Raw genomic sequence first — 26,214 nt, 5'->3', positions numbered from 1 at the left:
TGCCTCAGTGTTTCATTTGAAAGCAATTTTTGAGTATTTCAAACTAGTGATTGTTCAGTGAATAAAATTTACTTGAACCTGAAGGAACTTGTTTCTGATCAAAACATAGGAATTATCCTGTTAAAAAAGGGTGCAAAAAGTTCTCACAGCAAGCAAAGAACTGCAAGAATCCAAAAATGTGGAGTATGATGCCTTTTCTATTGATCATGAGTATTGAAATGTCAGCTCCCATCAGAACGTGGGGAGAGCCAGAAGAGTGCTATGTGAATTTGGTTCAAATAATGTGGTTTTGACATCTGTAGTGGCCTTATCAAAAAATGCAGGCATTTTTGCATTACTTTAAATAGTAAATGTATTTATCTGAGTAGTGAACTTTTACATTAGCATGAATGCTGTGGTACATGTCAGTTCTGATTACTACCTAGACAACATAGGGGAACTTCAAGAGCTGCTGACACAGGCTGGATTTAGATATTGATGATCTAGTGCTCATTGGTTCTTGCAAGATTTCACCTGAAGTGAAATGATTAAATGAGATAGTGTTTCCTAAAATAGAACTTTGTTCTGTCTCTTGGAAACTCAGACGTAGGTGTCACCATTGCGGCCCTTCCCTCTAGCAAGTAATTCTTTCCTCCTGGAATAAAGCACTAATTCTCATGGATGAAGATAAAAAAGCTGGAACCATAAAACATAGGATTTTCATTGGGAATAGTGAATTGGTTTTCTGGCCTTAATTAAGTCTCTGGTTAATCTGCTGTTAATTTCTGTATTGGGTTCTTTTCATGGGCCAAATTCATATACAAAATTGAAATTAGAAGTAGTACAATACCTCTATCTCACCAATCTTAATTTTATTTTTATTTTATTTATTTATTAAATAATTTTACAATGGAATCAACAACCTTCATTTCAGCATCCTATTTATGGAGCAAGGGGCAGTTGATAAGGATTATTTTGTTACAAGCCTGCATATGTAATAGAGGAGGGAAAAGATCAGTATTGAGCTGGACTGACCTGCTGCAATGGTAGAAAATGCCTATGTTTGCATCAAAGATATGAGAATTCCTAAGGAAATCAATACGGCTACGTACAATCTCAATGCTAAGTTGCACTTAGATGTTATTTTGAACTGAGGCAAATATCAGTCACGTCCATACAAACAAGTTACGGTCTTTAATGTTTGCTATTTTTTTGTGTGTTTTTCTTTCCTTCCTATGTCTGTGCTCCTTTGCCATTTGATGATACTTTCTATGACTGCTGTCTTAGCTCCAGTATTAAAACGGTCGTGGCAGGCTGGATTGAATTTCTGACTAAGGTTCAGACTTGCTCTGGCACAGGGGAAATACCATCCCCCGGTAGGTTGAAAAGACACTGGACAGTTCTTTCCCTCTTTTGGATGCAGTTTTGCCTTTGAGAACTGAAAGTCACATCTGAAATACAACTGTGTAAATTTCATTTTATCACCTAAAATACATTGAAATGGAAATCATTCAGAGGTTTAACCTTACGGGTTTTTGTATAGTGGGTGCTTCACTTGAAACGTATGTGCCTGTGGTGTGTTACAACATAAATATTGTTCTGCTTGTCACTTGAGGGAAGCTGAAACAGTAGGATTTTATTGTCGGTGTGCTCTTTCTGAAGTTGATGGTATGAGAAAGAGGAAATAATCATTTTCTTACATAACAATCCATGGGGCAGTCCAAAGAGAGGAGGTATTACTGCAGTACTTCTAGTTACTTATTCTGGAGGCCCAGAGAATTGAGTTTAATCTTCAACTGGTAAAACCCAATGTTGTTCCACTGACTTAACTGCTGACTGAAATTCTTCCGTTTTATACTGTACCAACCAAGAATCTGGCAGGTAAGATCTGCCAAGCTTGATGGATGCATTGTGCACGTCTGCATGCTGTATTTGTCTTGTAGACATCGTGGTGAGTAGGCACAAAAGCAATTACATGGGAATAGCAGTAACAAAGTGATCTCCAAGTTGATTGCTGAAAATATCAAAAGCCCGAAGTGGTGAGGAGTTAAAATATGTGTTGATATATAGTTAGCATACTTCACTTGCTTCTGTGGACTGATAAGAAAAATTGAAAAGAGACTAAGTGCAAAGAAGGGGCAGCCCTAGAAGGGGAAAGATGAAAGGCAACTTCTAATCTGAGGCATTAGCTGAAGAGCTTAAGGCTGGAGTTCAGTGAACACTTGAAGTTGGCAGGGCTGTTTATTGCCACTCTTGAGCCACAGCCACCTCCTGCAGCTGCATGTTTAATAGGGTCAGGCCACTCACTTGGCTGAAGGAAACTGTGTCTTCTGAGTCCAGTCACAGATGGTATGTGCAGAATTTAGGCCACCAGTTAGATCTGTCAAACTGTTTGCAGTAGGTGCAGGATGGCTTAACCGACTCTGGCTACATATTACCTAGCAAATTATCTGCATGTCTTGCATTTGTAATGTAAAATGCTGTGGGCCTTTCTTGTGTCAGCATGCCCTGGTGGCATCCACGCTGGCCCAGGTGAGCAGCGTGACTGACGAGTGGCTGACAGACTGCTGTGATGAAGAGCAGCAGCCCAGGACCAGCATGTGCCTCCCTGGCTTTAGGCAGCACAGCTGGAAGGAGCACTGCCTGGTGCACCCTTTCGCTGTAGCCCTTGTCCGTTACAGGATCCCACACGGCAGTCCAGTAGTCCCATCTATATGTGTACTATCACTGAGCCTGTTAAACCACTTCCCATTTATCTCACCAGGTTGCAATTCACATGTCCAGGGACAGGGAAGGTAGGAAATCTGCTTTAGACCATCTAGCTGGGCCTCCTACACAAGAGGTTTTTACCTTTTTACCCTTGTATCTTGTGGTCACCAGGTTCTGAATCTAAAGACGATCAAGAGATGAATCCTTCTTTGAAACAGACTGGTGCCATAGTCTCTCAAATTCCAGCAGAGTTTGATTTCTTAAAATAATAACAGTTAATATGCTTATTGCAGTGTTTCATCATTGAGTGCATGGAATCATGTGGAAAATTTGTACTCACCAGGGAGGCACTGAGAGCAGCTTTTCAGTTTAAACATCACGCAATTCTGCTCTATCCCGTACCCAGAAATGTGCAGGTAAAGCTCTGTACTGGAGCACAGTGCTGTATGCCTGCAGAAAAATATATGTAACACCATAAATAGGAACTTACCTGCCTTCGCTGCAAATCTAATTCAAAGTGTAGTCTTAAACCAAGCACTCGGCATCCCAAGATTTTGTCTCTGGAGATCAGTCTTCATGACTGAAATTCAAAAAGCAGACAAGTAAATGTCAGCTGAGTTTTTGTAGTGCATATACTTGGGAGCATGCAGGTGTACAAACGCCGGCCATGTGCCTTGCCAGTTGAGACCACCGGTGTCGGTGGACTGTTAGAGAGCTTGTGATCTTCTCCGTTAGATGCTGATAACCTGGGTGCTTAGTTGGAGTTCACAGTCCGTTTAAAATTCAATCCTATCTGCTCTCCATTTCACTTTTAACCGTTGTGTTCTTTCGTGAGTTTAGTGGGTCAGAACTTTTATTTACAATTGAAATCAAGAGCATATGTATGTGATAGCTAGCAGATTTTGTAACTTCTCATACTGCAAGAATTAAAGTAAATATTACATACAATGCACAGTTTAATTTTTTTTTTTTACTGGCTATACCATGTAAATATCCAAATACCCTGCATACCTTTATGCTCTGGAGTCTGATCTCAAGTGGAATTATAACACTTGATCTTCCAAGTCCTGCAAACGACTGACTGTAAGGGGAATATCCAATATATTCATAAGTTGTGCTGTATTTTCTATTTTTTTTTTTTTATGGACACTTCTTATGGGCACAGAAAAGAGGCTTGTTCTGCATGTTCTTGAAACAGTAATTATACCCTGTCTAGAAGGATATTTCTTAATCCCTTTCAGAAACGAGCAGGAGCTGTGGTTCTGTTGAGGAGGTAAAGTGATGATGGTCTTGGCCAGGATGACAGCTGATGAGTAGATCTGAGGGAGAAGAATGGTAGGAGTGACATGATGGAGAGGGAAGTGGAGGGCTTGACGTGGTGAACACCTCAATGGAAAGCACTGGGCTGAGAAAGCTGCAAGGTTTTGAATGGATATTAAGATGCTGGGGTCCTTCAGTTGGTGGTTCCAGGGTTTCTGGCTGAAGAAAGAAGAGGGGCTAAAGAGGGTACTGTAGCTTGGACCCTGTTGTAGAGACAGGACTCGTGCATCTTTCCCAGTCCTCTCCCCCTGCCCCCCCCCTCCTTTTGTCTGAACTATAGCAGGTTTATGAAAAAAGATAGCATTTGCTTATCTTTCATTTCTTTGTCTCATACAAATCATTGCAATGTTTTCTTACCATGTTTCTTCCCTTTAATGGTGAGTAAATTCAGGTGTTGTAGAGACACTGAAGTGCACGTGACCGGATTTTCTTTGCTGTATGATTCTGCACTGAGACAAACTGGAGTGAATAATGTTCCACAGCTTACCATTTTAATACGATGTGAAGTTGGATCAAAAGAACTTTTATACTTGTGTAACAGTTACAGCTAAACTTTTCAACAGACAGAGCTATAATTTTTTTGCTAATAACGCCAAGCTTATTCAAGGGGCGGACTTACAGCCTCTGCCTGTTTTCACTGACATAGCCCTCTCTCTACTCTACTCCAGATGCTCAATTAAGAGTATCTCTGTTTCCTTCAGAGGAAAAAATTGGTGCAAGATCAGAAACAAAACTTCTTGCTTTCTGACCAAAGAACTGTCAAAGATGAAGAAGAATCCTTAGCCTGGGACAGAGTTCACTTGGAATTGCAAAATGCAAGTCATGTAGTGGAGCTCAGAAGTGTCTTATTATTGAGGTCAAGGTCTGTTCTTTGGTAGGTATTAAATGCCATTATAGTGCTTAGCACATTTCTGTTAGCTTAGAGGAGCTTGCATCTCAGCTCTGACCCTGCCTCTCTCTATAACTTCACAGAAATCACGTAACATTACTTTCAGGTTCCTCAGCCTGTGTGAGGTAGCCTTGAGAATATTCAGCTGTATAGCCTGTGCTGGCATCAATCGGATTAAATATTTGGAGCACCATGAAATCAGGGAAGGGAAGGCCATCTCATCCAACAAGTGTAAGATTATCTGCTAATGATTTTGAGCATAGGAAAAGTCTGTTTTAATCACCACGCTACATTTGTTCTGTTTTGCTTTGTTATTATGCCATTTTTGCAGAATAAATTATGTCACTATGTCTGATCTCTCTCAAGGTCTGTGAATGACTTCTCTCCTGGAAGTTTTTGTTAGACCATATTTTAAAAACGTCTTTGTAGGTCATATTGGAACAAAAATGAGAGCTAAATTTAGCTTTTATTGATGGAATTGGGGCTTGCAAACTTAAACTTTTGCACAGAGGATTTAACAAAGCTCTTCTTGATGATAAACTGGAAATTTGCTATTGTGCCAAAGGAACAGGGAAGATTATGAAGGCAAAATCACTTAGTTTAGAAACTTGAAGGTTGACTTTTTTAAACTTCAGAGCTTGATGTTGAGTTTTTGAGTGGGTAGGGGAATAGATTGCGGTTTTTTGGCAGAATCAGTTCATTATTAAAGGGAAGCCTGTACTCTGAAAACAATATTTTATAGTGTCCTAGCTAGATGAAATGTCTTTGTCTGCTAAAGAACATGTAGTACTTAGTATGTGGTTAAACAAAAGACTGGGAAATATATTAATAGATAATATCTGTTCTGAATAACAGGTTCGCTAACTGGAAAGCATTTGGCTTCTATTACATAACCAAACCCCAATTATAAAATGGCAGGAGCTGTGTAGCCACATTCCTTGTTCAGTGCTGGTGCTGGAGCCTGCTGAGTGGCATTGCAGTTGAAAAGCTGGAAGCTGATCTCCTGGTGATGGGCAAGTTCAGCCCAGCAGTCAGGACAAACTTCCTTACCAAGATGCACCTTGTCCCTGAGAAGGGCCCTTGTAAGAGGGAAGAGAATTGCCCAGCAAATTTGCTTTGCTCCTTCCTTTGAGTAAGTAAATGGTTTTAATCTGTGGAACAGGAGGAAGAGCCCAACTTATTTTGCCTATCTTGATGGTATCTGCACCCAAATGTATGTATAGAGGAATGGCCTACATCTGCAGCTCTTCCTGCATTACACTTTGAGGTATAGCTTCCAGCAACTTCCGAAATCTGGCTTTATAACATATAGATATTACATTTCTCCCTACTTTGGAGCTCAACAGTGTGAAGTCAACACATCGGAAATAAGCATGGATGTGTTTATCTGGCTCAGGGCCCTAATCTCAAATATAGTACGGTAAGCTTCTTGGACTTGGAGATACTTGAGATAGTCAGAACCTGACTGGGCAATGTCATTGACCCTGTTGTAACAAGGCGGGTTGAGCTACGTGGTCTCCAGCTCATCTCAGCCCCTCTGTGACTGTGACAGGGTTACCTGTTCGGCAGCTCTCAGCTTGTCAAAGACAGAGATCGGAAGAATGGAAGTTGAGCTGATGCTTTCCAGCGAGACGGCAAGTCAGTATGGCACGTGGTAAGCACCGCTACAAGCCACGGGAAGGGACCGTGACACATTCAGTCCCATCAGCGGTTTTGTGGGCTCCTGTGTGTTCATTTGCATAGGTTCAACCATAAAACACTGTGCATGTCGGGCAGTATTCTAATGTTGAGAAATTTTGGTCATTTTCGTGTTAAGGGAGTTCTATGCACTTTTAAATTCTAGCTAAATCGGGACCGTATTTGATAGATTATTTTTTGAGTATTCATTCAATAGGAAATATGTATTTGGAGAATATTCAAAATAACTGTCCTGTATCTATGTGTGATCGCGTAGGGGATGTAAGAGGACAGACAGACATAGATTCATTTCTTATCTTTGCCACTGGATTGTTGGGTCGGGGTTTTTTTTATGTCCTTGGAGAGATCACTTTATCATCTGTGCTTTGATTTCTTGCTCTTTGAATGTGACCATCCTACAGTTCTCCATAAAACACCTCCGGGAACATGGGTGTTGTTAAGAGCTAAAATGTGATTAGTAATGTTAACTACTGAAAAAGAACTAACCAGGCTTTCAAGGGATCTAACAAAAGTTTTATTAAGTTCTGTAACAGGATTAGATGCAGCAGAAGTAAGCCTAAAACCTTGAGTGTTAATAGTTTCTGTTTAAAAGTGTGGCATTGCTAATAGACTTATAAGGGCACCAAATTTTTAGGGCACTACTTACTTTTAAAAGTTTGTAAACAAGGTAGGTGGAATGTTTTAGAATACAATATACTTTGAAGAGATTAGAAATCAAGTTGTGTTTTTAACACCAGTAAATTAACTTTAAAAAGTTATAGCTGTTACTGTAATGCAGTTAAGTTTATTATTAGTCAATACAATAGTGTTCAAAGTTTGTTGTGGAGAATGTCATCAGCAATTGTAGCTTAGTGACATGTATTTTGCTTGACAGATTTTAGGGAATAAGAGAACATACTCGAAAGCTTAATTAAAGGAGGAGCTGTGCCTGTTCTAGTGTCGGGGGGGATTTTTTTGCCAGGCTAGGAGAGCAAAAATGTGATGGTCACCACAGGTTTACTTTATCACTATTCTTGCTGGGTTTTCTTTACACTGTTAGAGTTCTAATCTTCAGGGTTTTAATGGGTTAATTTCACGAATGTCATATTCTGAAATAGCTGTAAAAGTTTCCATGTGACCCTGTAGGATTAACTGAGTTAATAGAAGATACTGCACTAATCTATTTTTCCAACAGTCAAAAAGTATACAATTCCCATTTACACTAGAGGTTTGTATTAATGATTTACTTTTAAAAAGTTTACAAAATATATTCGTATTGCTGGAGTTGATAATTAATGCTATTAATGAGTACAGAAGCAGTCTGGGAATACTTGAGGTACTTGGATATGATGAAAAGCAATATTCTCCAAGTCCCTACTACAGCTTTCCTAAATCTGGTTTGTACAATTCACAGTAAAAGTGGCAGATGTTGGGGGCACTTATAGAAGTGCCACTTGGATAAGTTGAAAATTTCATCTGTTTGCATAGACAGAATTGGGTAACTCGTTTGACTTTCGTTTATTTTTAAGATTTCTCTATGGAGTGTAGAGAGAAGCTTTACCTGCTGCAATTTAAGGAAACGTAGCGATGAGGCAGTATGCTGAATGAAACGTGGCATTGCCCTGAAGCAGAGGGGCATGCTTTGAACTGTCAGTTTACTGCAATGGTGTTTTAGCTTCTTGTGAATGTATGCAATGCATGCATTTTGTATAAAACAGACAATAAGATCAAGGAGCCTTCCAAAAAGAACAAGAAATTAAAAGGGCGCAGTTCTTCTTTCTTAACCACTGGATCCCAGTTACAGCCTTACACAGGTAAACAAAAATAGAAAAAACAGGTAGCTTAGAGCAGTTGGAAAGGGAGGATTCATATCTAGAGACTGTGATGTATTAAAACGTCAGCTGTAAAAGCAGGCCTAAGAGAATGCCAAGGAGTGTGTGTCTTGGCACATCGCTTAGAGAGAAAAAGAAATTAAATGCCAAGATGAGAGTGGCAAAGCAAGAAAAGCTCATTTCATTATTCCCATCCTCACCTTAAGGACTGTTTCCCACCTATTGTGTAACACAAAGAAAGCTTTTCCATGTTTAAGCTAATTTTGCAGAGCTTCAAAAGCTTAATTGGCTTTGCTGCATTAACAGGAGGTCATTTCCACATTTTATTGTTTTGGGAAGTGCAGAGCATGACAGTCAGCAACCTCCGAGCGAGTTGCGGGGTGGCACACTGCTGAGAGCCTCTGGGAGCAGATGTTGAACCACAGCTCCAAAACCTGACATTCTTTACAATTTGGAACTCTTGAATAAAGAAAAGTGCTTTTGTTAAGTGGTTATTTTTTCCTTATCTATTCTCAGGGTTGCTCTTGTGGAAAATATTCCTGAAGGGATCAACTATTCAGACAGTGCACCATCCCATTTGTCTCTTTTCCAAGGCTGGATGAATTTGCTTAATATGGCTGAAAAGTCTGTTGACATAGTATCTTCCCAGTGGGACCTCAATCACAGTCATCCATCAGCATGCCAGGTATGTTCTAGCCTAACAAAAGGGTGGGACTTTAACAATCTGTTCTTCTTGTTTCACGATTAATTTTTTAGACCTACAGCCCTTCCCTGTAGCAGACCTCTTTGGGTAGTCCAAAAAACCATTTTCTTATGGGGATTTTCCTGCTAACACAGTAGCTTTCTGGGACTGGTGGAACACTTGGACTAGATAACACATTGAACACCTATTCGTATCACTTCCATCTTAGGAAAGGATTTCATTGGGTAATCTTAAGAAATCTGCAAAATTGTACCTGTATTAACACATCCATAATTTGGGGCGATCCAGAATTCTATACACCTATTTTCTGTTTGGTGCAACTGATGAAGTAAAAGAGCAAGCATGTGGATTAAGTCTGCAGCCAAACAGATGGACAGAATCGCTCTTACAAAGAACAATGTAGTGTCAGATGATTTATCATACCTTTTCAAGATGAATCTTGGGAGGGAGCCATATTCAAGACCTCTGCAATTAAGAGCAATAGGAAAAATCATAAATCATAGCAAAAGAGGTAGACATGCGTTACAATAATGCTGTGCCAACAAACGCTTCCATCTTGAGAGCAGTCATCTTAGAAATATGGTAAAGGCAGGTTTCCACTTAGTATCGCTTGTGAAACTAAGGTATCAAAGAATCGATAGGCTGACGGTATCTCCTCTTTTACGCCAAATGGATTCTTTGCTGAAAGCAGCCACTCAGCTAACATGAAATGGGTTTAGAAATGACAGCCAGGTAACTGTAAGGAATCTATTATACTATTCCATGAACATTTCACTTTCCTCTCTAGTTCTGTTGATGCTGTGCAGTAAAAAAAATGCCTTTTGGTAAATGATAGGCAGAGACGGGTATTCCAAGCAACAAAGCTAGTACTGCAAATAGCCTGTGTCTTCAAGTATGAACTGGGTTCTCTTCTTTTGAAAGAGGCTGTAGCCTAGTTGAATGGCATACATTAACTTTTCAGAATAAATTTGCCGCATGTCCGTTTAAAAGAGGGAGAATCTGAGGTGTGCAGCCAAATGGAAAATGCAGTGTAAAGCCTTCCTTTTAGCACGCTTACAAATACTGGAATGTAGTTTGTGAATGCATTTATTAAGTATCAAAATATTGAGATTTTTCACAATGTAATTATGCAGCTAAGCTTTATTTAAATTTATCATCTAAGAAACCTCAGACCCATGTACTGTCATTCAAGCAGAGGAATTCAAAGGTATAGTGCCTTAGATGTTTTTAGGATGTGCATGAATTGGCATGTGCATGAATCTTTTAAAGGTGTTTTGTCTGGGGAAAAAAAAAATCAACATGTCATTTTCCTCAAAACCAGCAGAGCCTAACAAAGCCCAAACAGAGGACAAAAATAGCAAACTGGAAGTTGGGATTTGAGTAGTTAAGCGTCAAATCCATTCATTGTTCCACATTCTTATGCAAAGTAAAAACTCAGGTATTGCCAAATGTCAGAGAAGGAAAAGGAAGAAGAGACATGTAAATGGATTTGCTCTTTCATCCTCAAATGGACTGTTAAAGCCAGAAAAATGAAACGTTTTTCATAATATTCTATTCTAGTTATGTGTTTCTGCCTGCTAGTAGTCTTACAAAAGTGAGTAATTACTTCTATTTAAAGGCAATTAATATTCCAGTCATTTCCTCATTTGCACTGCAGTGTGGGCTTGAACAGCTGATAGATCTTTCTGTCAGGCTTGTCTATTCATGCTAAACCACGATACTGTTATTGGCCAGTCTCATTGCTAAAGAAATTGCCAAGAGGCAGCGATTCTTAGGAAATCGCTGTCCCAGAGAACGTATACGAAGCTCAGCATGTGAAAGGGAAGGGGAAAAACTTGAATCGTTACATCTGCTTTCTCCACCTGTAAAATGAAAGTCAAATTTCAGAGGAGCTTCAATCCTTGTAATCTGGTGATTTTCTAAAGTAGAAGTTGAATGTCCTCAAGTCTACAATTTGAGTTCAGGGAAATTTGCCCCAAAATAGCAGAAGCGTTACGAAATGGAAGGGGATGAGTTGCAAAACTTCCAGGTAGCACGGTGCTTAGTAAGTCCTAGTCATTCCTTGAACAATTCTTGTTTTATGAGAAACTAAGGACATATCCATTTTCCATACGGACCTATGTCCTGCCGTATAACTAGCAATTTCCATTTTATGAATATGCGAGGCATATTGCAAAGCAAGGCTCTCTACAGGAACACTTCAGCAGACACGGATTTTTGAAGGAGAAAAGCTGAGTAGGCTAGATTGCTTGCTCTTAATTAGTTACAAGGATTAGCTGCATTCTCTGTATATGTGTTTGTGTACTTTTAGGCACACACGCATGCACATATATACCCACACGTATGTCCAATATACTTATTAAAGAAAAATACAGCAGGAAATTCAGCAATTTTATGTACACATATACGTGTGTGTGTGTATATATATATATATATAAAATTGCAGAACTTCCTGCTTTATTTTTCTTCATTTTTGTTTGCGAGTATGGTACCTAGTGTCCTTGACAGCTGCCTGTCAGCGGTTTGTTGTTATAAATCTAAATAAGCAGTCGTTGCTGCCTGAGCTCTCCAGGTCACAACTGCTGTGCTCAGCCATCTGAGTTCATCACTCCTGCTAAACTGGGAGTCTCCAAACGCTCGTGATGCTGCAGTGCATCTGATGTGCTTCTACAGCTTAAGCCATCACGTAAACAAATATGCATTTGGCAAAATACTGAGTAGGCTTCCTCCAGCTTTTCTCATTCAGAATAAAACTGTGTTTTGGCGACACTGGGTTGTCATCTTCATGCATGCATTTCCAAGATAGCAGGGTGGTTGTCGTATAGAGGCTTTGCGTTTTTTTCTGAATGTGAACATGTGACGACTCCTGTGGCAGTCTGATGTTTAGAGATATCAGAGGACAATGGAAACACAATTTTTGAGGATAGCTTGTGATTCATTTCCAGTGAAGAGAGAGATGAACATAAGATCGTGCCAGTTCCGTGATTTTCATAATTCATTTCCTCTGGCTCGTCTCATGTTTAGAAACTTTCATTTAGAGTGGCCTTTTATAGTTCCAGCAAGTCCTTCCTCACGAATTTCATTTCATGTTTCACAAATAAGATGTCATGCCATTATGGTTTATTGATATTGCCATAAGCATGGCACAGTTCTCCCTGGATGGCTCTTTGGATGACAATAAGGTGATTGAAGGGTAGATCTGCATCTGATTGTTACAATGATCACATAAAAAAAATAAGATGGTTCTGACTTTATCTCAGTTTACCTGCTTATTGTGCAGCTCCCAAGTGGCTTGATGGGAGAAGTCTCCCACTCCATCTGATGGTGACCTGCAAGCCGGCTGTCCAGCTTCCTAACGAACCTGACAACTCATGTGTCACTCAGACATGCATTGCCCAAAGATCTTAAGCGATTCCTTTGGTAGAACAAATGTTAGTGCCAGAGCTTAAGTACCCATCCTTGACAATAATTAAACAACACCAATAATTACAAAGAAAAGCACATCTCCAAGCCTAACAGCTCCCAGCAGAAATCAGCTACCATCAGGTGTAGAGATTGCAGTGTGTTTTCTTTTGTGTAAGCTCACCTGTACACAAGCATTTCTCCTTTCCAGGTGATGACATCTCCTAGATGCAGCTAGTACAGACTAAGGCATAAAAAAGAAATTTAAAAAAAGGGAGTTTTTAAAAGGAAACCACATTGTCTGCCTTTTCATTGTCTGTTTTGCTAGAGGAATTTGAGGAGAGCATTTGAGCTTCTCTGCTCTGTGGTAAACATCAGAAGTCAACGTTAGGATTTCTTGATTTATTTGCTCTATTGATTTCTGCCACTGTGCTATGATTTTTAGTGATGTTTTATAGATGTACCCAGAGGCTTGATCATAATACAAATTAAAAAAAATATTAGTAGAGCTATACAGAATAAATCCAGAAGAAAATTCTAGAAGTAACTACTTTTATTTCTGTGGAAAGAAAAAGCTAAGCATTGTCTAAACTGTAGGAATCTAAGTTACTGAAGAGCACAATAATTCAGTTTTAGAGTACTTTAATAAATACAGCATTTTTATGTTCGTATCTGCCCTATTTAATTTTTAATGAGAAATGCATGCTGATAGAGACAACAGCAGGCAAGGGAAATCAGCCAGGCTAGAATCAGCCTACTTAGTGACTTCTAAGAAATTGCTTTGGAAGCTATTTCAGGGCCTTTTGTTAATGATAACTTTCTTTTTTAAAAAAACAAAAAATCACCAGGTGGCTATGGCGGGTACAGTTGGGATTGATGTTTCAGGTGTCTGGCAGTTTAAAACTACCATCGGAATGTCATTTGTTGATGTGATAAATACTTTTTTACATCCTACGTTGTCTTATTTCAGTAGGTTTTTCGAAACAGCCCAGTGAAAAATGTAAGACGCTGTTTTATCAGGCGAGGCAGGTTGCTGGTGGTATCAGTTGATGAAATGCGGGTCTGGTATAAGGCAGCAGGCTGCGGTTTCACAGCACTTGGCTGCTGCTGTTTCTCAGACCTCACAAGCTGGGTGTCTGGGAGTTATTCCTATGGCTGTCACGTAGCTGCGCAGCAGCCTGGTGTTGTCTCACAAAGGGATTGTGGTCTGAATGACAGCAGGAGGGTTTGTATTCAGCAGAGGCATTTCAGATGCGATGACAGCAGTGGCAAAACTCTTCAGACCTTCTGTCCTGTCTGTTTTTTCCTTTTTGTAGAACAGAACAGTATAAAATCGCAAGTAAACATGTCAGAAAGTATAGAAACTGAAATTTTAATATTAAAATTAATACTAATAGGGAAGAAGGCCAGGTTCTTCAACAATGAAGGAAGAATTTCTACTACCCTACTTTACTATAGTACATACAGATTTTTAAAAGCAAGTTGTGGATTTTTCATAGTTTTTTTAGAGTATCTAGCTTAAGCCTTGGTAAGCGTACAAATGCCTGCTGAGAGACGATGACATGAGAGATTAGATGGAAGGAATTCTTTCCAGTTCTGGCACCGGGTAGTGGGTTTTGGTATACCTGTATGAACACGCGTACTTGTGGTGAGTGCACTCCTAGTCTTAACCATCACTACTTAGAGATGCTTTAAGTGTTTTCTCAATTTGAGGTTTTACCTTTTATGAACATAATTGGATAAAAAAGGATATTATAAATGCATAGCTTGTGGTGTCCCTGATTAGATGTATTTTCAGAGGAGATGTCTTCATTGGGATGCAGGGCTGCACTGCAAGTGATCTATTCACCCGTAGGATGGGCCGTTCAGCTGGCAGCATGGCCTGTGGGAGACAGCCAGGTGGTCCATCAAGGATGCTGTGTTGGGCACATCAGGGCAGACTAAGATCAGGTAAAACTCAGGAAATCTGCCATGTTCTTTTTTGTCCAAGCTAAAATGAATACAGAAATTCCAGCCTTGTTTATCAAAGCTTTTGTAAATCATATGCAAATAAAATCTGGGGAAGGTAGAAGTGGCAATAATGTCCATAAACAATTACTATGGGGAAAAAACAAACATAAAGAACCATCCCCTGAAACAATTAACTTTAACAGCTTCAGACATTAACTTTCTATGTATTTCTTTAGCAGAACAGTTAATGCATTAATTCTTACTGATAATGCAAATCACTTTCCATCAAATTTATGAATGCTTTTTCCATGTTTATTTATTTTTCTATGCTAGAGCTTTCTACTATGCTTCTAGTCAAAATTAGTTTTTACAGATAACCAGCAAAACCAGTGTGTCTCTGTCTTTCTACCTAGTAAATGAAATCAACACATGGAAACTGAGTAGCTGTTTCTATGTGTATATAAATATTTCATTAATTTACGTCATGCAAGCCTTTTAGTCCTTAACTTTCCCTGCTTACTTCTTGCAAATGAAAATCAAAACTGCTGATGTCTCCAGTGGGTGGACCCAGAAGAAGCGGGTCCAAAGGCTGCCTGAGCTCTGGCACATCGGGAGCCTGTCCCCCTGGGAGAGCTGGGGGACAGGGCAAGGCATGGGCTGGGAACTGGGCAGGTAACAGCACAGTGATTGCTTTTCCCGGATTTGGTTAGAGTTTAGCACTGTCAGTCAGCAGCAGGGGCAGGAGAGACCTTCCTGGGGGGGAGCATGGCACCTGGGAATATCTGTTAGTGCCTGCCTGCTCCCTAGGATCACGATGGAGCTGCTGCGTTACTCCATCTGCAGCATCTATCCCCTCCACACTGTTATCTCATGAATTCTTACCTCTGGTAACATCTGCCCCTCTTAAAAAAATCCCAACACAATCGCTGATGTAAGAATTAAGGCTCCTTTTAGCATTGTGAAGAATGTGAGGGAAAACCACTCATTGACTTGCACAGCAACTCAGTAAGGGCTTTTGGGGGTGTGAGTTAAATCATAGGTGTTATTTCTGACATATGGAACCGCTTTGTCACCTCCAGAAACATTTGGAGCTTCAGGCAAAGCGTATTTTTGTTCTCCTGCTCAGTTAGCTGTTGTCTGATGCTTCTGTTATGGCACTAGCTTGACTACGAAGTTCCTGGGAGCCCTGGGGCGAGCGGGGAGCTGTGCAGTGGATTTGAGCCAGCAAGAAGGGCAGATATCACAAAAGTAAAATATAAACAGTGTATTAAAAGTAAAAATAAAATAAAGTAAAAATTAAAAAAAATATATTAAAAAAATATATTAAACAACAACAAAGTAGTTCTGTGTTTCCTTTGCAGCCTCTGGCTGCTCTGTAATTTTGAGAAAGCAAGTTTTTAGGGGGCTGGGTATTCTTATTTTGCCACGTCTATTCAAAAGAAGTGGATGTTAAAAACCAGGTCTGTACTGTAGACAGGCTACTTTCTGTGCCTGCTTAATGCTGACGGCCCAGCAAGGCTGGGAAGTGTCAGCCTGTGCAGGCAGTGACAGCAGAGGGTGGCTTTCCACCGGCTGCTGCTTCAGGGTTACGTGTGGGAGGAGGGCTGCTCCCTCAGGGTTTTTTAGTCCACACTATGTCAGATTGCATCATCCCAAAATGCTTTTGCTTTCTCTGTTTTTTGTTGAACAGAAAGATCTTTCTAAGATTTTTAGAGTAAGTCTGTACAGAAAATTATCCGATGTGGTTCTGTGGGAAGCTTGACCTTCTACCTGTTTTTAGTTAGTATGGCTGGTGCTTTTTGGTTGTAGCTGTGCCTTGGGGCCAGCTTTGTGTTAAACCAAGAGTGAACTGGGTGGGTAGGGCAGGCACTTTGTCAGCTGTCTAAAACCCAAAGTTTTTGTGTGTTCAGCTGCTAGCTGTGGTGTCTGCTGGAGTAAGCCAGGATGGCAGCGAGGAAATAACCTCTAACTGCAGTTGTAGTAACACAGCACAGTAGCGATACACTGGATATTTTATGCTGGACATTGTGTAGTTAGATGCTTCTAAGCATTTTTCATGAAGTTATTGAATCTAAAACTTATGCGATCAGGAGATCTACTTTTTCTTTATTTCTTGGATATAGAAACATGGTGATTTGAAGTGTTGTTTTTCATGTGAAACAAATGTCTTGATTTCTGTTTTAACATGCATCTAGCTTAGTCTGACAATTCCTTTTTTTTTTCTTTGTTAGAAATAAGGTATAAATAGTGAAGTTATAACAGTGTAAGTAGAAGCATATGAAATACATGTAGAGCATTGTTTTCTTTCCTGGTATAGCTCATCTAAAGATGAGCACACAACCCCTTGAAAATATGTTATACTATGGTTAGAACCACTTACATAAAAATAATTCAATACAGAAGAACTGTAATAAACTCTTTTCCTTGCCTTTTTTATTCTGATTTAACAGAATGCAATTATTTAGAAGAAAATTAATTTTAAAATATGTTTATACAGCATAAAAAATCTGGACACTTCATTCTCTGTGTGTCACCTCTTAGCAATAGTATCGCACAATCTGGGAAAAGGAGGAAGCAAGCTTGGCCTTCAAAGCAGTATTTCTCCAAAAAAATGTTGTTTGAGTTGCTACCCTTTAGGGTAGACTTAACTATATCTAGGCAAGTATTTACTCAGCTGTTGTGCAATATGTTTTTGATTTAACATGTGTCTTTATTTTGTTGATATGCCATTTGAGCAGTTCTGTGTCTTACAGCTTCTGCTGTCCTTTAATGTTCTTCCCAGGGTCAGCGCCTTTTTGAAAAATTGCTTGAACTGGCGTCCCGAAATATTGAGATAAAACTAGTGAGCGATATACTGCCCGTGGAATCCAAGGTATTAAACGACTTGAAAACAAAGGGTAAGACCAAGGTCTTTATGTTGTTATGCCATTGACTGCGATGTCATGTTCCTTGGAGTTAAAATGCAGGCTCAGCTGGGGTATGAGGTGCCCATTATCGGTTTAGCACTGTTACCCTGTAATCCTTCAGCTTCCTCTGGTTCATAGCAATCAAAAATCTGAAACTGTGTTACTGGAGTTGGTGTTTGCAGTTTGCAAGCACTTAGAAAGGCTATTAGGTAAATGTTTACATTCACTATAGCCACTTGAACAGTAAGGCAGCATGACCTGCGAAACTGCTATAATACCTTGTGGGACAAGATAGTTTCCTCTCTTTGAGCAGTAGCAAGATAAATTAATAAAAAAAACTTGTCTATGTTACTGATGATTCTGAGGCACTACAAAATAGACCATCAGTCAGATTTAGCCAACTGACAAGGTTTTCTCTGCTACCTGTATTTCTTAGGTGCCTGCTTTCCTAATCATTGTTTTGTGGCTTAAAATCTCTGTTCAAAGAGGGATTACAAACTGACACTACATCAATAAATTTGCTTTATATGAAACTGTGAACAAATAGCAAAGAGAGTTTAAGAAATGCTGGAAGAAAGTAGACTCTCTTGGGAGTATTAGCCATCCTATACACAATTCTCCTGAATAATAATATGTTCATTATCTATAAAATCTGATAAAAGTATGATTCTAAGGGTAGGATACGTTTTTTACAGGGCAAAAAGAACCTATGTATTTTGATGGTGATCACTTTTGACACAAATTACTATATGGAGCGCAAAGGCAGTTCTAAAAAATGAATGAAGGAAAGCAGTCACTTTGTGTAGCAGCACCCTAACATAGCATGCCTGTCTGTGGTATGGAACAAAAAAAAAAAACAAAACTCTTTCCCAACAATAGTCAGTCTTTGTTTGTTTAATTGCCTTGTCATCTCCTCACCAGGCAAGTAAAAGAACATTACTGATGGAAGAACTAGTCCCTTAAAGAGGTCATCTGTTAATTATATTTAAATGTGCTAACTACAGACACTTGTCGTTTCACAACACTGCCTGTTCCAGGGCTTTGGCTGTTTCTGGTATGTAACCAAAAGCGGTACCGATCCTTTGATAACCAGCAAGAGTGCATCAGCTTTGTCAGACACCTGTGAAGTGAGGAATTACCTTGTTCTCAGGTGTTGAAAAAGAAATAGGTATTTTAATATCAACGTCAGTGAAACTGCCTTTGAAAAAGTGATTTCTTTTCCCTGTGTTTCTAATGTCCCAAACTCCCATGAGTCAGAAGACAGGAGAGGCAGGACCTGTACATTAATATTGATGTACCTGGCAATTTTTTATTTTTATATTTTAGCTATCGTTTATTGAGAATACCCAGTATGAAAACCTATCATTTTTCTAGAAAAGGTCAGCAAAAACTTTAGCTAGAAAAGGGAGCCATGTTTGTCATGAACTCTTCAGTGTATGTGGGAATCAATCTGACCTCGGAGCTTTTCGAACAAGGAAACAGAACATTGGCCTTTACAGTTTTACTAGCTTTAGTTAACCTTATGCCTTGTTCAGACTTTTAAGACAGGAAATTTTAGAGTTTTCAAATAAAGTAATGAGTATATTTGAGTGCTCTGCGCTACAAAGGATTGGAGAAAGTTGCTTTTATGTAGTAATTGTGAGTTTTGCTGTCATTGTCTTTGAACCCTGTAATTGTAGATAATGTTGTGTACTGCTAGCCTTTTTCAACTATCAGTATTATAACTTCTTGATTTTATCACTCTGAGCTGTGGGGTTTTTCTTATTTCATGTTTTCATTTGGTTAATTCTACAAATTCTGATATTTTTGTTAGAATGTCTCGATTACGGCATGGTGATTGCCAGCTCTGTTGCAAGACTTTCACCTGCACTTAGGTTTGTCATTTGGTTTTTATCTTTGGGAAAGCTAGGCATATCTTCAGTTGGTTCTGCATTCCTGCAAAGAGATAAGTTAGTTTTAACATTCAGTCAGATTTAGTTATCTGGATTTCATTTTGAAATGAGCAGATCTTGTGTGAACAACAGATTCATGCTATGTCCTGCTGGTGTCAAATAGAAGCTAACTGGTAGGCTGGCTTAAAAAAAAAAAAAAATCTACCCCAATTTCTATTAGTTCAATAATACTAATAAATACAGTAAATGGAAGATGTATCTATATAAGCCTTTTTCATGTCTGCTGGAGAAAGCAAAAACACTGTTATGTACTACCATTATCTTAGCTGAGGACAAACATATTCAGCTTTGCTATGCTATCCTGGAAGATCTGTCTACTAAAATTATTAATCTCTTTGCTCATGAGGCATTGGCCACCTGCATCCTCAGAAATCAGTTAGGTTGATCCTTAAAAGGGAACTGTGCATCATCATTTGGACACGCATATTCATGAAGATCACTAATGTATTTTTTTTTCCCCTGCAACTGCTCAGATTTGCCTTAGAAAGTATGCCATGCACCTTTTTTAATAGAAATGTCCCTCTTGTGGGAAAGAAGGCAGTGAGTACGTCAATACCTCAGCTACCTTTGAAGCTTCTCAAGATGGAGAACCAGAATGCATTTGGCTGAACAGACCCAGACTCCTACTTGTGGTGTCTGAATCAGGCAGAGTCCAAGCACTACTCGGTGGTTCACCAGCTAGTAAACCGAGCTGACTGCTCCTAAACAGTGAATATGCTTGGAGCCTAGGCCATGGGCAGTAGCATGGAGAGAAGGCACATACATAGCCTGTGGGTCTCTAGGAGTTTCATGCATTCCTGAGCCTGCCTTCACCTTGCTAGGTAAGCATAGGCTAGCCTCATCTTTCCGAGGCAGGTTGTATGCAACCTTGGGTGGTAGGCTGTCCATGAGAGACAGCTGCTATGGCATGGAGAAGGTGGAAGAACCTTGCCTTTCTTTTGAGCAGACTGGGTGATCAGAACCCTGGAGCTGTGCCCCTGTGCTGTGGGGGCTGGCTCCTGGGGCCTGGATGAGGGATAACTTGGGGGTCAGCCCCAGGATGGACCTGTTGATACGCTGCGCAGGAACCCGTAGGGATGCTGCCGTTCCTCAGCCCATGGTTACCTACCGCATGCTGCACCTTCAGGCAGCGTGCCCTTTCTGACTTCAGTAGCCCAGGTAAAAGTCTTGTTCTGGACACGGTGGTGTGGATTTATATGTGGTTGCTTGAAGAACTATACTTGGTCATCCATATTGTCTCATGCAGTGGGTTGGTTTGGTACTAGGAATACAGAACTGCTGCATCTCAGCACAGATGTTGAGACTATTTCTGCCAGCCAGATTATTCTAGCACACCTTCCATTTTTCTAGACAGGCATGCATGGATCCCCCTTGCCTCTTCTCCCCATTTCTGAAGTACTGTAGAAAGCAGCTTTGATAGACCTTTTCCAACCCAGGGGTGCATCCTAGAGAACTCCTTACACATCCTTCCTCTCCAGCAGCCGTCCCTGCTGATTAACAGAGGAGAAAGTTGAAATGACTTCAGATTTGAGCCGATGGGGTAAGATAAAGCATAACTTATGTGGACAGGAGAGCAGGACTGAACTGATGTAGAGTAAAATAAAATCGGTGATTTACAACTGCGTTGCTTGTACAGATACCTGCGCTAGCTGTGAACCTGCAGGCTTTCACCGCTGCTAGGCCTTTTTTTGTCATGTTTTTGCTACCCTGACTCACTTGGGCTAGCTGTAAGACAGGGTAGCTTGGTTACAGAAGCAGTTTAGCAGCTGCAGCGGAAATATGGGCTGATTTACTGCGCTAACACATGGCACATCTAGAGCTGTGGTGGTAGGAGCCTCCAAGTGCTGAGATAATGTACATTTGCTAATAATTGCTGCACTGTGGGAGTGTTATTTAGTTGCAAGATGAAGCATGCAGAAATGAGGAAATACCAGTCCCAGAACATATATTTATTATAGACTTTAATTACATTATCAGCTTCTATATTTTGCATAGAATACCTGGCTGGTACTTGCTATAATCTTACCACATTAATCAGAACTTTTCCCCTTGAATTGAATGAGAATACATCGAACATTTAATGCCTAAGGCGGATGATGCTCATTCAGGAGATATTATTTCTGCTGGTAGTGGCTAGAACCCTTTTTTTGTCTTCATATTTAATGTATGTCTCCAGGCTTTCTTTATTGCACATCTGCCAGATCCTGCACTGAATGCAGAATGATTAATTTCTTCATAGGCTTTTCCCTGCCGCTTCTCACTGTGGTTTGTGAGTGCTCCACAAATACAGTATTAACTAATTACTTTTTACGACATCGCTGTTAGATGAGGTCGCTTGCTGCTTCTGTTTCCAAGGGGAAACTAGCAATTATTAATGGCAGCACAGGTACCAGAAACCAGGTCTGACCATTTGTTTTCTGTAGTTGTAATTAAAAAATGTATAGGAGTATCAACTACATGTAAGTTCTCCCAGCACATTGTCAAAATTATTACTAAACAGGCTGTAAACAGTGATTTTATTTTTGTAGGACCTTTTATAATGCACGGTCCTAGGCTGTGAAGTCTTGCTTCTCCGTAGTTAATGGTACAGCTGTATTTTGCTATCACATGTGTATACAAAAACTATGCATATATGTATATGACTCTCTTGTGAAAGGTCTGCCTGTAGGCAAAATGTGGCTCACTGTGTCAACAAACATGTTCTTCTTTATCCTCACTGTGCTGTGACAGTAGCTTATTAATGCTTGTTTTCAAGGCTATTGTTTTAGCCTTTTCTCAGCTGTGGTTCAGTCTACTAGATTGAAACACTTCTTAGAACCCTCCCACTCCTTGCACATAATTATGTACCAGCCTTTGTTCCTCAGTAACGTTTGAATAGCATTGTCTCCATTTAGCAGATTGTTGTATCATTTCTTACGTGTACAGAATCTAAATCCCTTACTAATTATGATTTTATTTTAGCTGACAGTGTTAATGCTGTCATGCCAATGGATTTCCCTTTCTTCAAATGGCATTGCTTTGTGCCTTTTCTACTCGCTTTTTTCCCCCAATACTGCCTTTTCATGAATCATTTTTCATTTATTTGCAAGGAAGGCTTTTTGTTTTGTCAATGCTGGCTGAAGTAGATATGAAAAGAGGAGTCTGTCTGTGTCAATGTGATTTTTTTACGAAATAAATCAGCTAGCTCAACGAATAGCTAATGAATGTTAGTAATGAAACCGGAAAATATGATAAAGTCGTTGTGCTAGGGCAGGATCTAATCACTATATCACAGGTGCAGCTGTTCCTCACTGAGCAGTATGGGCACATTTGCCCAGGATTTACACTCTCTCTTAACTTGACACAACCAAACCAGAGAAACTAAGAAGTTATATTATTGCAGGGAGACAGAGAAATGAGTAGGAAGTGGAGCTCTAGCAGCTTTTTGTGCTTTTATTTGTACACTTTAGTTTGCAACTGCTAGCAGATACCTTTCCATGACAAATTACATCAGATTGTATCTGGGCAGCTGCATGATCTCAGCCTCTCCTTTGCCTTCCCTGCCATATGTTGTCCCTGCCTCCTTCCTCGCACCAGTGATGATGTGGTAAAACAGTTCAGGGGGCTGATTTGGTTACAGACTGGGGGGTTTTGAGTTTGTTTTTTTTTCCCGCTGGCTTAGGTGTAATTTGCATTAGATTTCTGAATTACTCAGTGTGTGGTTTCACAGACATAAATGCTGAGTACAACACAGAGATAGAATGAAGCTGGGGTTGGCAAGGGAGGTAGGACCGACCACTGGAACCTGGTTTAGATAGGCTTCATCTGCCATGGCACCAGAAAGCTCAGGATTCGTGTAATGCCTAGGGAATTTCAGTGGTTTGGGGTTTTCCTGTACTTCTGTTTTAATGACAGTATTGTATGATGGACAGCAACAGTAAATATAATTTATATATCAGTTGAAAGGTGTTAAGTCCCATATTCTCTCTGCTGTTGTTGGCTGGTACACGTAAGTTGCTGCATAGTTTCAGAGCTGTGATGCTTGTGGCACGAGTTGTTCTTACCTTTGGCCACAGTCATGTTCCCTTTCCCCATCTAAATGTGGAGGAGAGGGAAGAAGATGTCATATTTTTAACATATTATAGAAGAACCGAAAATCTTGTGTTATGCCATAGAAAAAGTGGAAATCACCTGGGAACATCAGTCCAGTGTCTCCTTATCAAACAAGCTGTAAGTTAAGCACTTTTTTTTTTTTTTTTAACTTAGACAATTTGTGTACTGCAAAACCTAAACCCTAGGGATGTGGCGTTCACCATTTGGGAGAAACCGCTGTTTTCTGTGAAAAAGATAAAGCTATAGGAGTAAGAGAGGACAAGGTTAAGTTTCTCTGGGCCTAAAAGACGTTTGTGTTGTGGGCAACCTGGGGTTTTGTGAAAGCCATTGGAAGGGTAAACCACGATGATACTGATTTACATTCAGCCCAGAATACTGAGGTTCAGTATTAGAGAAAATGTTCCAAATGTGGGGACAGTGGGCTGTGAGCAGATTATGAAAGAGCTCTCACTGGTAATTCTAACAAGAAAGTAAATGAGACGCTGAGAGAAGTGGCCTCGTGAGTATTTATCTCTGGTGTATGGGGAAGGTCTAGATTGGTTTCAAAGCTGGTTTTAATAGTTTCATAATGATTTGGAAGGAGAACATAAACTTACGTGTTTAGTGCTTTAATCTCAACATAAGAAAGAAATATTTTTTTTCCAGTAAGAATAATCATGGACTGGCACAACCTCCCAGGGATGTGGTAGAGTCCCTGTCACTGGAGGTGTTCAAGATGTGACTGCACAGGGTGCTAGATAATTTCATAGAGGCTCCCTTTCCCCCTAAAGATTGGGCCAGATGACCTTCTGAGGATGCTTCTAACCTGGGCTTTTCTATGATTGAAAGTAGGCCTTTAAGTCCTCTTCATGTGAAGATAATGTCAAGAATTGAAGTAAAAACACTGCAAAGACTCAGAAGAAAATAGACTCCATTTGTACAGTGGGAAGCTGGAATCCCAAAGGTGGGTCTTGAAGAGATTTGTGCCTCTCCAGATGGCCAGTTTTTGTACAATGAACTGCACAAATAACATCTTCTGATGCATGCTCCATAGGAGTGCAAGGAGTGCTCTTGATAGCTGAAGTTCAGTTGATCATTTTATGTAAGGCATTACATGGATTTGTTGCTCCATTGTTTGCTTCATCAGCCTTTCCTAGGCTGGATTCTGCATGACCCTGTGAGAGGGAAGGGTGTTGAAGATAGGGTAAGTTCCTGCTCTTCTAAAATTCAGCACTACCGAAAATAGACTAATTTTTCCCTATGATTTTTCAGGAACAAGTAAGCAGAATCCTTTGTGAGGACCAGTAGACAAAGGGGTGAGTGTCTTCTTGAAGGAAGCAAGTAGTTTGGATCTGAGTTTCAGAGAATTAAACAAAGGTGGATGTGAATGGAGGAGGAGAAATCCCTTCTTCCATTCCTTTCAGATTTTAAATGTTGGTATTTTTCTAAAACTCTGCCTAAGCCTTACCTTAAAATATGACAGTGTTCAAAAGGCAGCTAATGAAAATTGTACTGGTGAGGCTTTTGACACCTGATTTTAAATTCATCTTTAAATTTTGATTTAATATGAATCAGACCTTGTTCCTTTTTTATTATTATTTTATATTCTTTGGGTACCCACAGCAGAGTAGATCCGTGATTTGATTTAGATTTTATTAGTTACTGCTGGAGAGTGTTTCCTGGTATTTTCTTAATGGCTTTCAGCCGGTGACAAGCAATCTTAAAGCCAGTGCCAAGATGAAAGATCTCATTATGATCTCTACCTCTTAGAACTGCATAATAACTTTGACAGGGTTCTGCATAATGAGAAATGCCAAGCAGAATTTCCAAAACTAGTCACATCCCATCTTGAAAGAAAGATGCAGGTGCCAGTTTTGCATCAGAGATTCAAGCATTTGAGTATCTACCTAACATCTGGGCAACACTAACAGGCAGGAACTCCTGCTTGGCTGGTTTGGGGTAAGCATATTTCTGCTTAGGCACCTAAACTCTTTTACCTCAGTTTATGTTACTATGTGTGCACACATCCACTAATGTCTTGATAGCAAGGAAGCGTTCAGCTTTGGGTTTATGCCCAAATTGAGTGAGAAGACATGTGCCATGTTTCTCACTTGTTTCAGCTGGGGAGTTAGATGCTGCAGTATAAGGTAAGCCATCTCCACCCTATGAATCGTGGCTGAAAGGAGCAGGTGGGTGGCTTTTTTGTTACATCTTAAACACCCGTATAGGTACACGGAATGTCTTTGACACAGAACATCTGCCTGAGCTGCAGAAGATCAGGTTAAAAATCCTGCTCTGTCTGAAGGTTTCTAAATTGTTAACTGTAAAGAAGAGCTGTCTACCTTACCAGGCACCTGACAGAAAGCAAATTGTTCAAGCTAGTATTGAAAATCTTAAACTTGGTAAACCAGTGTTTGCAATCACAAAGAATTGGGAAGTGCAGAGGGTATTCTGTAGTGGCACTTCTTCGGTCCCTCCTATTCGAGCTCTAACAGTGTGCAGAAAATCTAATCTCCGTCTGCATTTAAAGATGACTCTGGTAGTCACACATTCATTTGGGATGGAAGAAACCTGGCTTCCAGTCCCTGCTCTGCTTCTGCTTCTTCTACTGCCCCTAGATATATTTTGAAAGAAATATTTTGCCCTTATTTGTGAAAGAATTATTTTAAGCTTCCAACTGTAGGACAGGATTTTGAAATTTTATTGGAGAATCAGTCCTTCTGTGCAATTCCAAATGAGTGGCTGGAGTAGAAAACATACCTGGTGTAAGCATTTAGGCATTGCCTGCTACCTAGTTCAGATGTCCTTTAGCTTAGAAAAAAGA

The 26,214-nt window shown here is 39.9% G+C and overlaps 1 protein-coding gene across 3 annotated transcripts in view; it reads left to right on the top strand.

The window, feature by feature from the left end:
- Positions 1 to 26,214, top strand: part of PLD5 (phospholipase D family member 5) — a 203,393-nt gene that overhangs the window by 115,783 nt on the left and 61,396 nt on the right. For all 3 annotated transcript variants that reach the window (XM_080389758.1, XM_080389759.1, XM_080389760.1), the window contains 2 exons: positions 8,923 to 9,091; positions 17,244 to 17,358. In XM_080389758.1, the coding sequence (XP_080245884.1) occupies positions 8,923 to 9,091; positions 17,244 to 17,358 (284 nt within the window). The remainder of the gene's footprint in view (positions 1 to 8,922; positions 9,092 to 17,243; positions 17,359 to 26,214) is intronic.

This window comes from Falco punctatus, assembly GCF_963210335.1.
Source record: "Falco punctatus genome assembly, chromosome: 5".
NCBI classification, from domain to species: domain Eukaryota; kingdom Metazoa; phylum Chordata; class Aves; order Falconiformes; family Falconidae; genus Falco; species Falco punctatus.
Note: the sequence above shows the minus strand (reverse complement) of the source record. Positions and strands in the feature narration are given on the sequence as shown.